Raw genomic sequence first — 16603 nt, 5'->3', positions numbered from 1 at the left:
AATCCTGTGGCCACTTCTGAGTTTTCCAAATTTGCTTGCATATTGAGTGCAGCACTTTCATAGCATCGTCTTTTGGGATTTGAAATAGCTCAACTGGAATTCCACCACCTCCACTAGCTTTGTTCTTAGTGATGCTTCCTAAGGCCCACTTGACTTCACCTTCCAGGATATCTGGCTCTAGGCAAGTGATCATACCACTATGATTATCTGGGTCATGAGGATCTGTTTTGTGTAGTTCTTCTCTGTATTCTTACAACCTCTTCTGCTTCTGTTAGATCCATACAATTTCTATTCTTTATTGTGCCCATCTTTGTATGAAATGTTCCGCTGGTATCTGATTTTCTTGATGAGATCTCTAATCTTTCCCATTCTATTGCTTTCATCTCTTTCTTTGCATTGATTACTGAGGAACTCTTTCTTATCTTCCCTTGCTATTCTTTGGAACTCTGCATTCAAATGGGTATATCTTTCCTTTTCTCCTTTGCCTTTAATTTCTCTTCTCTTCACAGCTATTTGTAAAGCCTCCTCAGACAACCATTTTGCCTTCTTACATTTCTTTTTCTTGAGGATGGTCTTGGTCCCTGCCTCTTGTACAGTGTCATGAACCCCCATCCATAGTTCCTCAGGCACTCTGTCTATCAGATCTAATCCCTTGAATCTATTTCTCATGTCTACTGTATAATCGTAAGGGATTTTATTTAAGTCATACCTGAATGGTTTAGTGATTTTCCCTACTTTCTTCAATTTAAGTCTGAATTTGGCAATAAGGACTTCATGATCTGAGCTACAGTCAGCTCCCGGTCTTCTTTTGCTGACGGTATACAGCTTCTCCATCTTTGGTGGCAGAGAATATAATCAATCTGATTTCATATGGACCATCTGGTGATGTCCATGTGTAGAGTCTTCTCTTGTGTTGTTGGAAGAGGGTCTTTGCTATGACCAGTGCATTCTCTCGGCAAAACTCTATTAGGCTTTGCCCTGCTTCATTCTGTATTCCAAGGCCAAATTTGCCTGTTACCCCAGGTATCTCTTGACTTCCTACTTTTGCATTCCAGTTCCCTATAATGAAAAGGACGTCTTTTTTGACTGTTACTTCTAGAAAGTCTTGTAGGTCTTCATAGAACCATTCAACATCAGCTTCTTCAGCATTACTGGTTGGGGCATAGGCTTGGATTACTGTGATATTCAGTGGTTTGCCTTGGAAATGAACAGAGATCATTCTGTCATTTTTGAGATTGCACCCAAGAACTGCATTTTGGACTCTTTTGTTGACTATGATGGCTACTCCATTTCTTCTAAGGGATTCTTGCCCACAGTAGTAGATATAATGGTCATTTGAGTTAAATTCCCCATTCCAGTCCACTTTAGGTTGCTGATTCCTAAAATGTCGATGTTCACTCTTGCCATCTCCTGTTTAACCACTTTCAATTTGCCATAATTCATGGAACTAACATTCCAAGTTCCTATGCAATATTGCTCTTTATAGCATTGGAATTTACTTCCATCACCAGTCACATCCACAACTGGGTGCTGTTTTTGCTTTGGCTCCGTCTCTTCATTCTTTCTGGAGTTATTTCTCCACTGATCTCCAGTAGTATATTGGGCATCTACTGACCTGAGGAGTTCATCTTTCAGTGTCCTATCTTTTTGCCTTTTCATACTGTTCATGGGGTTCTCAAGGCAAGAATACTGAAGTGGCTTGCCATTCCCTTCTCCAGTGGACCACATTTTGTCAGAACTCTCCTCCAGGGAAGCTACTATTAAGAGACATTTCTAAGTATAAAGACAGGTCAACTTAAAAGTATCCTCAGTACATGTTTCACTTTATCTTACAATCTATAGACAATACATTAGAATATGTAATGAATCCATATACCTTTTCCAAAGGAATACCCTACAGAAGTAGCAATAAAGTTATAAATGACAGTCATCAATCAGATGAAATAATTTAGATGAAGCTTGTCTCTCTCGAAGAGATGGGGACTGGGCAAGTGGTCAGGAAGGAGATACAATATGCTTTTAACTTTGTATGAAGAATAATCTTCAGTTCCATGTTGTTGAACATAGGTCTGTTGTTGCCACATAAATCCTCTACTTCAAATTGCTGTCCAAATGCTTTATTAAAACTCTGCTTCTGGCCTTTGTTTTGGAATCTGTTAGGTTTGTTGCCATCTCCTGATCTCTGTTTTCTGAAGTTACTTCCTCCAAACCACAGGACACATATTCCCTGAGGTTGTAAGATCTTCTTTTGGTCAAGGGTCACTCAATATTTATATTGAGCCACCAAAAACATCCTAACATGGTATAATATATCTTTCCAGTGCTGCTATCCTTCCATTACACTATGTTTTAATCAGTTAAGAGAAAAATAGTAATCTCCAGAGGTCAAGCCCTTTAAGAGTCTGTCTATTCTAAAGATAAATACAACTGCTGATCTACATCATGATTCCTAGATGAGATTTACCCTCAGACCTTAAATCACTGTCCTCTCCCTGCCCCAGTCCATCCATCTCAGGACTGACCCACATATATTCAAAATCAATGCACTGTATGGAAAAGCTTTTACCTCTAGAAATGTTAACATTCCCAAAACTAAGTAGGATTTCCCGTAGCACTTTATGATTGCTTTCATTAAAGAAGGCTTCTGCCCATTTTTCTGGGCTCTCAACACTTCTTGATCCCAGTACCTGTGAAGAGAGACAAAGCACAGTGAGGAACAGCCCTGCCACGGGACAACAGGGGAGGGACAGAGCAGAGGACAAGCCTTCACTCCAGGGCGCTCCGTGGCTGCCCATAGATGCTGGCTAACTGCTCGCAGGGCTCCCAAAAGATGAGCGGTGCAGACACTGAAGCACCAGGAAAAGCACCAGACCAGGTCTTCAGAGAAAAGTCCCAGATTCTAGAAACAAATTCCTGCTAAACTTTGCTGAACTCACAGGTCATGAGCAGCTCAGAAGGGCAGACACTGTCCTCCAGGGACCCCATCTCCAGGGACAGAGCTAGGTCTCCAGGGCCATGGCTGGGGGCTCCCTCCATGTCCACTCATGCAGGGAATACAGGCTCCCCCAGCCTCGAACGTGGGCTAAGCCCAGGGTCAGCATGAAGGGTGAGGGTTCAATGTCAGGGAAGGAGGCTCAGAAGACCCCGGAGGAAGGCAAAGGCCCCTCCCTACAAGCTTTTAGCCCCATGGAGAAATTCTCACTCTTCTAACCATACTCCCTGCTGCCTGTGCTCACCCTTGCAGCTCTTCTCCAAGGTGCTGGGAGCGATCTTCTGGAAGCACTGGGTACATGTCATCTGTTTCTAATTTCCGTTTATGACCAATTTTAAACAAGGGGTTTAGCCACCTGTTAAACATCAAAAGGAGAGTGACATATATTCAAATTATATATATTTAATTAGAATCCTACATTCATGGACATTGTTTAAAAAAAGTCTACATTTTAACTATACAAAGATGTAGGGAGAAAATTAGACATATGCTTACAAACACATATATCAGGGTGTTGATAAGTCATTCTGGCTTACACAGAATATAACTTAACTAAAATACCCTGTTTGTGGGCTACTGAACATGCATTGTACATCTACTTTAATTATTAAGAAAAATACATTTAGAAATCAAAATAATGTTACCTTGCTTCAGGAGCACAGAATAGAGCTGAATGGCTATTGTGGATAAGGCTGTAGATACGTTCCTGTACTACCAAGCACTTAAATTTTCTGAACTGTATCAGACTCAATGATTTTGCTGTTGTTTCTTAGTGGCTAAGTTGTGTCTGACTGGTTTTGTGACCCCATGGACTGTGGCCCTCCAGGCTCCTCTGTCCATGGGATTTCCCAGTCAAGGATCCTGGAGTGGGTTGCCATTTCATTCTGCAGGGGATCTTCTTGGCTCAGGGATCAAACCCGTGTCTCCTGCACTGGCAGATGGATTCTATACCACTGAGCCACCAGGGAAGCCCGCCAGACTCAAGAATGCCTCAGTCACATTCACATAAGACGCAACCTTGCAGTCTCATGACCTCCTTAGTTCAGCTAATAACACAAAGGAAATTTTACGGGGAATCACGTTACAATTCACCACCCTGAGTCCAAAGGGCTCTGGACCCTGACCTCCTTACAGCCCTGTCAGACTCCCCTCACATGAGCCTCTTTCTGACCCCAACCATCTGAAGATGTCCTGAAGATAAGTGACATCTTTCCAACTAAAATGAATACATTGATTTTTCTTATAGTCCTCCCTATAATTGAAGCAGAAATTGCTAGACACTGTAAGATTTTTTTTTTAATTTCAATTTTTAATTCATTTCTTAATTTCAACTTTTCTCTTCTCAAGTAAGCATCTCACTCTGTGCTCCAATTTCCAGGCATTCAAAGGAATCCCTTCCTGGTCCGGAAGGTCATAAAACATTCAGACCCAGGACAAGACAATTATTAACTGCTGTCCAGTTTATCGAGAGAAGCCTCCACAAAGACCATTAGCACTTAAAATATACATTTGGTCCCTAAATAAAGGTCTAGGGTCTTGAGAAAGGGTTGAGGGATGGTGTTGCAGTGTCTAGAGAATCTGAGAAACTGGGGTTCCAACAAAGCCATAAAATCGGCAAACTGGACATGGTGATATTTACATTAAGTCATGAATCAACCAAAAATGTACAGATCAATACTAGAAAAGATATAAAACTGCTATTATCCTCGCCTTTTGGGGGCCTTTCACCCCCTCTCAGAGTCTATGCTGAGGACTTTGTATCTCTATCTTCTAAAATAAATTTTGCCTCTGTGTTTGCGAGTTTCCCAGAATTCATTCTTAGGCTCCGTGAACAGAATTCAGGTTTCACGTTTCATTATCATTTCCTGGCTGATTAATTTCTTTTCAAATGTAACACAAGACTTTCATAAGGGCTGAAATTTTACTGACTGTGGGGTCTGCCACCTTCAGCCCCAATCGGGAATAAATACTGGTGTGCTACAATTCATGGGGTCGCAAAGAGTCGGACACGACTGAGCGACTGAACTGAACTGATACTTTCAGGAACTCCACTAACAGCGGAGAATATCACCAAACTACAGTTCAATCCCTTCATGCCCAGGCTTCTGCCCAGGGACATCAATTACCCCCATTGCCACCCCACCCCAGCAAAGGGGTATGTGTTATTCAAATCCCTATTTGCTTGGGACCCAACCAATATTTCCAATGAGCCCTCCACATCCAGACATGACCGACTCTAGATACAGACCATGCCCAAGGGCTCTGGGAACAGGATCATACCAAACCTGAGGGGGCCTAGTCTGTGGAGGCAGTATCCTGGATGGAAGGGCGCCACCATTAGTCTAAACATGACTCAAGAAAACCCAAACACAGATGAGCCCCTAAGAGTCCTCGAGGACCCTGGGGCAAGGACTACCCACAATGGGCCATCAACTGTCTCCAAGAAAACTCTACTAGTGGATACTGGGCTATAAGAGGTGCACACCCCAATCTAGCTCACATTGAGATTTTAATTACACTCACCCCACCTCCCATCTAAATGGAGCCATTCATCTAGTCAGGAGGGAGCTGGACTGGACTGGTAATGGAAGGAGTTGTCACCCCTGTAGCATCCTTGGTGAGCCTGGCACGAGAAGCAATTTATAAAGCCAAAGCTACTAAAAAATAAACAACAACAACAAAAAAAGGCACTGGAACATGGCCTGGGCAACTAAAGAACTCAGCTGTAACTTTAGAAATATGAAATCTTCACTGACACTCAACCACTGCATAGCTCCTGATCACCTGCTGGCTGACCAAGGAGGAATCCGTGCCCTTGCAGCTATTTCTTGTTGTTTCTATGTTAATGCGAGTGGTCAAATAGAAGACAGTGTAACCTGACTGTTAGAGAAGACTGCTTGCAGACAGAGAAGGACGAATATCATATGATATCGCTTATATGTGGAATGTACGTAAAGGCTATAAATGAACTCTTTAAAAACAAGACTGAGAGTCACAATGTAGGAGAAAAAAAAAGTTATGGTTACCAGGGGGTGAGAGGAGGGACAAATTGGGGCACTGGGATTGACATACACACACTGTAATATATAAAACATAACTAAGAAGGACCTATGGCATAGCACAGCGAACTCTATTTTACACTCTGTAATGGCCTACGTAGGAAAAGAATCTAAAACAAGAGTGTGTATGTGTATGTGTATAAGAGATTCACTTTGCTGTAGAGCAGAAACTAACACAACATTGTTAATCAACTATACTCCAATAAAAATTCAGAGAGAAAGTCGCTTGATCCAATACTCAGAACAAGAAGGGCCCTGACAGAACAAATTTGGGACAGTATCAAAAGAGTAATCTCAGCTTCCTAGGCTTCTGCCATTCTTGAAAGTGAAAGCGAAGTTGCTCAGTCGTGCCCAACTCTTTGTGACCCCGTGAACTGTAGCCCACCAGGCTCCTCTGTCCATGGGATTCTCCAGGCAAGAATACTGGAGTGGTTTGCCATTTCCTTGGACCCCTTACAATTATTCTCCTCCTGTTTTTTGGTCTGTGTATCCCCAACTGCCTCATTAGTTTTATCTGGTCTTTATCTGGGTGTGAGAATTGGGACTTCAGCCAGGTGACAATCATATTTATTTTAGCTATCCACTCCAGTATTCTTGCCTGGAGAATCCCATGGAGAGAAGAGCCTGGCAGGCTACAGTCCATGGGGTCATGAAGAGTTGGACATGACTGAGTAACTAACTCTTTCTTTCCACTTCCTGCTTTTGTCTGAGTCTCAGGCCCAAAGGAGGAAGTTACAGAGAAAAATGAAAAACTGGTTTAGAACTAACTAGGCCCAAAATTGGAGGAGGAAATGGCAACCCACTGCAGTACTCTTGCCTGGGGAATTCCACAGACAGAGGACCTGGTGGGCTACAGTCCATGGGATCGCAAAGAGTTGGACACGGACTGTACAACTAACTTTCACTTTCAGGCCCAAAATGGTGAAAAACCTAACCTCCCCTAGACCCTGAGCCTATGCATTCACTGTAATATATTACTATGCTAAATGGCATACTCACCAGTGCCGTGACAGTTGACAATGGTCATGACAACAACCCACACAAGGACTAAAAATGAATGTTGACTCAGTTTCAGGTCCAAACCTCACCCTTGTTCTCAGATAAGTCATGAATATTCCTTCCTCTCTTGATTCAATTTCCTTGCTTTTACCTTGACCCAAATTGAGTTGAGAAGTTGATTTGTGAGCTAAGCTCTCACCTCTTCATTCTTTTGGTCACTGAATGAAACTTGTGCTGTTTCAGTCTCACCATCAATTTAGTTATTGGCTGTGGGAATCTGAGTGGAAAAACAACCTCTTCAGCCAAGATAAGGGATCTTAGCCTGTGCTAGGAGCCCAGCACAAGGAAGGAGACCAATTTGATGACATCAGTTACATATACAAGGAACACCGTCTTCAGAGCCAGACTGCTTGACTTGGGGTTCTGCTCCATTACTTACTGGTTGTGTGGCGGTAAGCAACTTACTAAATCTCTCTGCTTCAATGCCTTCAATTACAAAACAAGAGGTAATAGTGCCTTTCCCTCCAGCAGGAAACTGGAAATGGGTGCCTACCCAAATCAATGAAAAGTCCTCACCTTCCCATTTCCAGGCACACACATTTTGAAAATTCACAAACAGATGTTTGGAAAGTTCCTTGCTCTGCCTGAAGTTAAGGAGAATTTTTCCTACTTTTACTATTATGTATAGTAACCACACCCTATATTCCTTCTTCTAGGCCCTCTTTCCTTAAGGCCACCAAATAGCCAAGAGATGAAGCTACATACACTAAATACACCGCCATCAAAATCAACATAGGAAATCCCAATCCCTGGAGATCCCCTGGGCTGTTCTGTAAAAGAAGGAAATACTAAAATTTGGGAAAATATAAATGGGTTACAGTCCAGAAATAAAACAACTAGTAACCATCCAAGTGTGATTAAAGCCCAAAGGTTCAGGACCACATAGTTAGTGGCCCCAGCTACCACATGGAACACTTTAGTCAAGTGCTTCAACTCTGAGCTGTTTTTCATCTGTGTGTTTCCTCTGGGCTCAGGGACCCTTCAGTGGTTTTCAGAACCAAATGATTCCTGGGCAGGACCATCTGCATCAAGACCATGCACTGCTTCTCTGAAGTCTAGAGATTGGGAAAGACCTCACAGGCTTCAGGGACGCTATCCCAGAGTGATCCTCAAAGGTGGAAGTGGAGATAATTCACAATAAGGAAAGGGCCAATCAAATAAATCCTCCAGTTCTGACTGTGTGTCCCAGGCAAAGGCAAAACGTGTTCAAGAATAGTGTTCCCAATCATTAAATAAAAAACCTTTCATTTTTTTACCCCATGTGAAATTTGCCACAACTAGGAACCAAGTTATACAGTGAGAGCCACACAGGGAGAAAGGGAGAGGGAAAGAAATACATGGTCATAGACCTGGGGGCAGAGGGAACCCAGTGGAGCTGGAACACACTGTCACACAGGGCATATGGGAAAAGGTGGGGACATTACTGAAAGATGGCAAAGAAGGTGGAGCACTGAAGAACTGATGCCTTCCGAACTGTGGTGCTGGAGAAGACTTCGGAGAGTTCCTTGGACTGCAAGGAGATCAAACCAGTCAATCTTAAAGGAAATCAACCCTGAATATTCTTTGGAAGGACTGATACTGAAGCTGAAACTCCAGTATTTTGGTCATCTGATGCAAACAGATGACTCACTGGAAAGGGTCTGATGCTGGGAAAGATTAAGGGCAAGAGAAGAGGGTGTCAGAGGATGAGTTATAAGGATGACCCCGCGGATGCAATGGACACGAACTTGGGCAAACTCCGGAGATGGTGAGGGACAGAGACCGGCAGTGCTGCCATCCACGGGGTTGCAAAGAGTCGGATATGACTGAACGACTGAACGACTGAACAACGGTCCAGGGCACTAATTAGATAAAGGAAGCTGTTCATAAGCTGCTTGCTTGGGGCTGGGGACAGGGGTAGGGGGTGGGGGTGTGATGTGACGCTTCAGTTCCGAACTGGGAATTCCTGATTAGTTCAGCGGAAGCCAGTAAGAGTAGAGGCGGGGTGTTCAGTGCATTTTCCCACTGGGCTGTGATTCCCCCTGGGCAGCCTTCTGGCCTCCTGCTCTCTGGCTCTGGAGGGGCTGCCGGCAGCAAGGCAAGGAGACCCTGTACCTCTGCCACCAGGTCACCGGATCCCCCTCCCCACCTCTGCTCCCTACTTCCTTGCCCAGTCGTGCTCCGCCTTCCCAGGGTGCAGAAGGGAACAGGACAGCATTGGGAGGGTCCACACTCATTTCTGAAAGGCGCGGGCAGCGGAGGGTGCTATGACTGCCGTATCACGGCCGGGGGCCGCTCACCAGAAGAACAGGCGCGAGCAGAGGTTCGCTTTCTGCAGCGGGTTGGGCTTCACCGTCGGGTGCAGCGGCGGCATCGTGCCTGCCGGGCGGGCGTGAAGAGGCGCAGCGCTTCTCTGGCCGCAGTGAGGCTCCCGCTGCTTCTGGAGGCGAACACGTGGATGCTGGAGATCAGTCTGCCTTCCGGGGTCTGCTGGGCGGGCCCGGAGAAGCACAGATTCCTGGGGGTGGAGCACCCACAGCCTGCCCGGTCTCCGCCTCCCGCAACTATACAACCTCCCATGGGGGTCGCCTCCAGGTCACCGGCTTTGCCCTGCTGTCACAGCTCTGGCAGAAGTAGGGCCGTGTGTGGGGTTGCAGGACTAAGAGGCAGTCAGGCCAAAGCTTCCAGGAGCCGCATCCAAGGGGGAAGCAAGGCCCATTGGCTCTTAGATGGAGGAGGGTAGGCGGACCGGACAGCAGGAACAAACCAGCTCCAAGGATCCCACCTGGCTGCAAACTCCGCTGAAACTCCTGTTCTGAGCCCAGGCGCTCCCCCAGAAGGCGAAGAGGTGAGGCTCAGGCTCTGCCTCCTCTGCTGCTCCGAAGCTCCCCATGGGCTGCAGGGAAGGCCTGGAGAAAGCTGGCAGAACGCATGAACAGCCCACATGAGATGTCTGTGGCATCTCACACATTGCATTGTGAGGGAACCTCTGGAGCTTTTTGCTGCCCTCTTAGACTGAGAAAGGGGACTCTGGGGAGAGAGAAACTGCCTCCTAATTTCTTTCATCATGTGTTCAGAACCTAGATAAGTAACAGTGACATATGTCACAAAATACATATGCACATTGCTGGGAACCTTACCTCACTTTCAACTCTAACAATTCCCTGTTCAAGAAGGTATTATCCCTATTGTACAGATAAGAAAGATGAGGCTCAAGGACAGCACTTGTCCAAGGTCTTGGACCCAAGTTTGGGGTTCGGCATGGTTGTCTCACTGGTAGATGGACAGTGGTGTGTGAAAAGCGCCTAGAATATGCTGTGTGAATGAATGAATGACTGCAGGACTGAAATGAACAAAATCCTGGGCTCCAACTCATAAATATTTAGTCACCAGCTCAACAGTGTCTCTTCCCTTCTACTCTAAGTGAAGAAACATCAAAATTTATATGCCTACAACAAGATCACCATATTATTCTTTGATAATTTTCCATATACCTTGGCTAAAATTGGTGTTATTAATGACAGCTTTTTGATTCAGTTTATGAAAGATGAAAAGGTAAGTTCTAGAAAACTGGTGTACAGCAATGTGATAATATTGCTGTGTGCTTTTAATTTGCTTAAAGAGTAGTAGTTCTCAACATAAAAAAGAAAAAAAAAAGGAAAATGGCAAAAGTACAAGTGATGGATATGTTGATTGGCTTGGTTGTGATAGCTTATGGTAAATGGTGTTCAATTTGTGATCTCCAAAGTAGAAGATTAGCTTCGGGACCAGGAACCAGCCTTGATAACTCAAGAGTTTTTGTGTAACAGAGTTTTATTAAACTATGAAAAGGGACAGAGAAATCTTTGACATAGACCTCAGAAGGGAACAGGGGCGGGGGATGGAGAGTGCCCCCACTAAGTAGTCTTACCAAGGCCTTGTGTACTTTCACCAGACCCACTCCCACAACATACATTGGAAGATGACAGGATTAGTCAGAAGGTTCTCAAGAAGGAGAAACATGTCCTGGAGCAAGCTCCATTGTTATATTGACTAGGATAAAGCAATGTAGGAAAAAAGTTTGTCTTTTTCTCCTTTAGAGCCCCAGACCCCTTTCTTCTTCTTGAGGGCTCTGGACCCCTTTCTCCTCCTTGGGGACCCTGGACTTATCAACCTACCTAGGAATTGACTCTCAGTTGTGATGAATATTTCACAATGTATCTGTAAATCAAGTCATCAGGTTGAACATCTAAATTTATGTAATATTTGTCAATTATACCTTAATGCCAGAGGATAAATTGATTTTAAAGAAACCCTTAATATATTCAAACATTTTTTATGAGTCAAAACATATAAGAATGCAAGGTGTTGATATTTTGTATTGATGGGCATGATGACAATTTATGATACTATTTTCTTGCTTTTCATGCATGTTTGAAATTTTCTGTTGCAAAAAATACAAGTGATTAGAGCTGAAAATTGTAATTTTTCAGTAACCTAACCTTTCTGGTGTTAGCTCTCTCTCAGATAATGCCAATCCGCAAGGTATGGTACCAGACTTCTCCTTATTTACAGTTCTGTTACATTCCCTACATTTCCAGTGCTGTAAACACTCAGCTACTAGTTCTATTTCAAAAAAGGAAGGAATTAGTTGCTAGAGTTGGAGGTCTTAGTGACTTCCTTGTCAGTCGGCCCCAGACTGTTCTGTCCAGTCCCCACAACTCTCTCAGGACCATAATTAGCCATCTCCAAACTGGCAAATACATTCAATCCCTTCAGCTTCTGCTGTCTTTTTTTTTTTTTTTAAACTAAGATCTTTAGAAACTTCTTAGTATCCTATTCTGGACATAAGCTAACATGGTATTTATAAGAGACATTGAAAACCAGTGTTGACTTGTACAGAGAAGACTGAATCTGGAGCCAGGGGACTAGAGATTTAGATACTTCCCTTTTTACCTAACCTTTCTGACCTAACTGTTTTCAGGTTTACAAATGGTGTGGCTGTTTTTAGGTTTTGTTTTTGTTTTTGTTTTTTTTGCTGGCACTAGAAAGAGAAAACCTCTCTTTCCTTTCTGATCAGGAACTTATAAGGATATGATCCATAACTGCTGGTAGCCATGCCTCGCATTCACATGAAGAGGTTAGAAAGAGTGAAGCAGGAACCCAAAGGGAAGTCATACACTCAACAAGTATTTATTAAACACCTACTGTGTGCCATGAACTGTGCTAGGAGTTAGGGACATATAAGTGAACAGCATGGTGATATAAAGGAGAGTCTGGAAGTGAAGTGAAGTTGTTCAGTCGTGTCTGACTCTTTGCGACCCCATGGACTATAGCCCACCAGGCTCCTCCGTCCATAGGATTCTCCAGGCAAGAATACTGGAGTAGGTTGCCATTCATCAAATCTCTGGGGTTCCTAAGGCTACTAGGTTTCCTCCTTAGATTATGGGACCTGCTGGAGCAGGAGCTGTCACTTTCCAGCTCATGTTCCCTTGACTCTTCTCCAGGATTAAGGAGTTCAGTGCTTATCTGCCAACTTTCTGCTGAAGGGCCTTTTTCCAGCTGTGGGAGCACTTTGGGACCATAGTCAAGGCAAGTCCAAACCCCTGCGTTCAACCCTCAACTAGTGATGGATGGGGAGCTGGGAGATAAATGCCCCAGTGCCCTTGTCTGTGAGCTGGAACAATTCTGTCTCCCAGGATTCTAAGCAACCGAGTTGCCTAAGCAGTAACTTGTTAACACAGTTTTTCACTGGCTTCCTTCCCTTCTCTGTCTCATTTCTTCACTCCCTACAAATGTTTTCCTGGGATCACTTATAAATAAACTATTTCCACTCAAATCCTTCTCATGCCTGCTACCAGGGAATCTAAACTATGACACTTACCAGAAACATCCTTCTAGTTGCTGAAAAATATATTCACTCCATGGAAATGGCAACCCACTCCAGTATTCTTGCCTGAAGAATCCGCATTGACAGAGGAGCCTGGTGAGCTAGAGTCCATGGGTCACAAAAAACTGGACAGAGCTGAAGCGACTTAGTATGCGTGAACCCATAAAAGTGCTAGCTAATACTGTAAACCCTGGATTACCCCATACAATAGCACTATCTACATTATAATTTTGAGGACTTGAAATGCATCTGGTCCAAATTTGAGAAGTGCCATAACTGTAAGATAAGAAACACAATAGATTTCAAAGACAGAAAAAAACATTTTTTTTGTCTCATTAATGATTTTTATATTGATTATATGTTGATATAGTATTTTGGACACACTGGTGTAAAAGTGTCTTACTGATATTATCTTTACATGTTCCTTTTAAAATGGCTACTACAAATTTAACGTTTCAGATGTGGTTCACTTTTTATTTCTATTGACAGGACTGCTGTAACCAATGGACAGGCTCTGGCACCAGAAATTTCTCACAGTCAAGAAAGCAAATTAATAACATTCATGTTATTATACAAATAGCCTTGAATGTGATCTAATTCATGGAAAGAAGTCATCCTCACATTTCAGAACTTGTTGCTCGTAATGAATTACTTGTGTCACTTCCCACTGGCTCTCAGACATACTTGCATGATGACACTTTCACAGAGAGTCCTGGTATAAAAAACTTAAACCAAATTCCTTACTTTGGGTCAATATATTCTATTTGATCTTCCTTTAAGATGTTATAATAATAATGGAATCTTGAGTTATTTTGTTCTCAGTTCATTTGGAACACTAGCCGATTACTGAGATGAGTTGTCCACAAACTGTTAAGAGTTGATAAAGATGTCCTCAGAAAAGAATATACCTAAAAAATTGAAATTCCCACTTTCATTAGGCTCATAATCTAGAAAAAGAATAGGTAAAAAGGAAATTTCAGCAAAAGAGTAAAAAATAATAAAATAACACACACACATTCATCCTTACCCTGATAAAATTAAGGATGTTTTGTGATGCTGCTGGCGCTGATTGTGTCCCATGGTTTCACACTTCAAACGTTTTTCATCCAAATAAAGAGGCCTAATAGCCATCAAAAAAACAAAACAAACAAACAAAAAAAAACAGTAAAACCAGAATACCCCATCCTAATGAAGGCAAAGTCTGATAGGCACTGTAGTATATTATTGACAAAATATAAATTACAATTTTTTTTCAGAAAATAATCTAACAATATTTATTTATCATTAAGAGCCTTAAAAATGTCACAGCAGGATCCTCCATGATCCACCTCCTAGAATACTGGAAATAAAAAGCAAAAATAAACAAATAGGATCTAATTAAAAGTAAAAGCTTCTGCACAACAAAGGAAACTATAAGCAAGGTGAAAAGACAGCCTTTGGAATGGGAGAAAACAATAGCAAATGAAGCAACTGACAAACAACTAATCTCAAAAATATACAAGCAACTTATGCAGCTCAACTCCAGAAAAATAAACGATCCAATCAAAAAATGGGCCAAAGAACTAAATAGACATTTCTCCAAAGAAGATATACGGATGGCTAACAAACACATGAAAAGATGCTCAACATCACTCATTATCAGAGAAATGCAAATCAAGAACACAATGAGGTACCATTTCACACCAGTCAGAATGGCTGCAATCCAAAAGTCTAACAAGCAATAAATGTTTGGAGTGTGTGTGGAGAAAAGAGAACCCTCTTACACTGTTGGTGGGAATGCAAACTAGTATAGCCACTATGGAGAACAGTGTGGAGATTCCTTAAAGAAAATGCAAATAGAACTGCCTTATGACCCAGAAATCCCACTGCTGGGCATACACACCGAGGAAACCAGAATTGAAAGAGACATATGTACCCCAATGTTCATTGCAGCACTGTTTATAATAGCCAGGACATGGAAACAACCTAGATGTCCATCAGCAGATGAATGGATAAGAAAGCTGTGGTACATATACACAGTGGAGTATTACTCAGCCATTTAAAAAGAATACATTTGAATCAGGTCTAATGAGATGGATGAAACTGGAGCGATTATACAGAGTGAAGTAAGCCAGAAAGAAAAACACCAATACAGTATACTAACACATATATATGAATTTTAGAAAGATGGTAATGATGACCTTGTATGCGAGATAGCATAAGAGACACAGATGTATAGAACGGACTTTTGGACTCTGAGGGAGAGGGAGAGGGTGGGATGATTTGGGAGAACGACATTGAAACATGTATACTATCATGTAAGAAATAATATGTTATGCAGGATACAGGATGCTTGGGGCTGGTGCACAGGGATGATTCAGGGAAATGATATGGGGTGGGAGGTGGGAGGGGGATTCAGGATTGGGAGCTCGTATACACCCGTGGCAGATTCATGTCAATGTATGGCAAAACCAATACAGTATTGTAAAGTAAAAGTAAAATAAAATTTTAAAAAATAAATAATAAATAATAAAAAGAAAAAAGAAAAAAAATGTTCATTCTTTTTGACTTAATAAGATTTCCACCTTGAAGATGAAGATAAAAAGTCAGCTATAGCCAGCTATTTATGTACAAATTCTCAAACAGCAAATAATCTTCCTGCAATGCAGGAGACCAGGATTCAATACCTGGATCAGGAAGGTCCGTGGAGAAGGAAATGGCAACCAAGTCCAGGAAGTACTCTTGCCTGGAGAATTCCATGGACAGAGGAACCTAGCAGGATATAGTTCATGGGATCACAAAGAGTCGGACATGACTGAGCGACTAATTTTCACTTTCATGTTTCTCAGAGCAGTGTTTTTATAACATTAGAATTTAGAAACATCCTAACTTCTAAGTTCAACAATAGCAAAATGATTGAATAAATCATGAATCATTTTAGAGAAGTGCTTTAGATTTCCCTGGTGGTAGAGTGGGTAAGAATCCATGTGCCAATGTAGGGGACACAGGTTCAACCCTGGTCCAGGAAGATCCCACATGCGCCCAAGGTGCAATTAAGCCCAAGCACCACAACTACTGAAGCCTGCGTGCTTAGACCCCATGCTCCACCACAAGAGAAGTCACTGCAATGAAAAGCCTGTTCAGTTCAGTTCAGTTCAGTTGCTCAGTCATATCTGACCTTTTTGCAGCCTCATGGACTGCAAACACTCCAGGCTTCCCTGTCCATCTCCAACTCCCAGAGCTTGCTGAAACTCATGACCATTGACTCAGTGATGCCATCCAACCATCTCATCCTCTGTTCCCCTTCTCCTCCCACCTTCAATCTTTCCCAGCATCAGGGTACTTTCAGTTCTTCACATCAGGTGGCCAAAGGGAGTTGCAGCTTCAGCATCATTCCTTCCAGTGAATATTCAGGGTTGATTTCATTTAGGATTGACTGCTTTGATCTCCTTGCAGTCCTGGGGATTCTGAAGAGTCTTCTCTAAGACCACAGTTCAAAAGCATCAGTTCTTTGGGCTCAGATTTCTTTATGGTCTGATTCTCACATCCATACATGACTACTGGAAAAACCACAGCTTTGACTAGACAGATTTCTGTTGGCAGAGTAATGTCTCTGCTTTTTAACATGCTGTCTAGGTTGGTCAGAGCTTTTCTACCAAGGAGCAA

General features: G+C 42.7%; 1 protein-coding gene across 1 annotated transcript; it reads right to left on the bottom strand.

Moving 5' to 3' along the window:
* Positions 1–2566: 2566 nt before the first annotated feature.
* Positions 2567–9547, bottom strand: LOC108635091 (multidrug resistance-associated protein 4-like; the record flags this gene model as incomplete). The annotated part of the gene is made up of 3 exons (XM_018045380.1): positions 9390–9547; positions 3237–3347; positions 2567–2687 (listed from the first exon to the last, which is right to left on the bottom strand). Coding segments are annotated over exons 1-3 (306 nt in total), but the record flags the coding sequence as incomplete, so codon positions are not given.
* Between the last annotated feature and the right edge of the window lie 7056 nt (positions 9548–16603).

Source organism: Capra hircus, unplaced genomic scaffold (assembly GCF_001704415.2).
Source record: "Capra hircus breed San Clemente unplaced genomic scaffold, ASM170441v1, whole genome shotgun sequence".
Taxonomy (NCBI): Eukaryota; Metazoa; Chordata; class Mammalia; order Artiodactyla; family Bovidae; genus Capra; species Capra hircus.
Note: the sequence above shows the minus strand (reverse complement) of the source record. Positions and strands in the feature narration are given on the sequence as shown.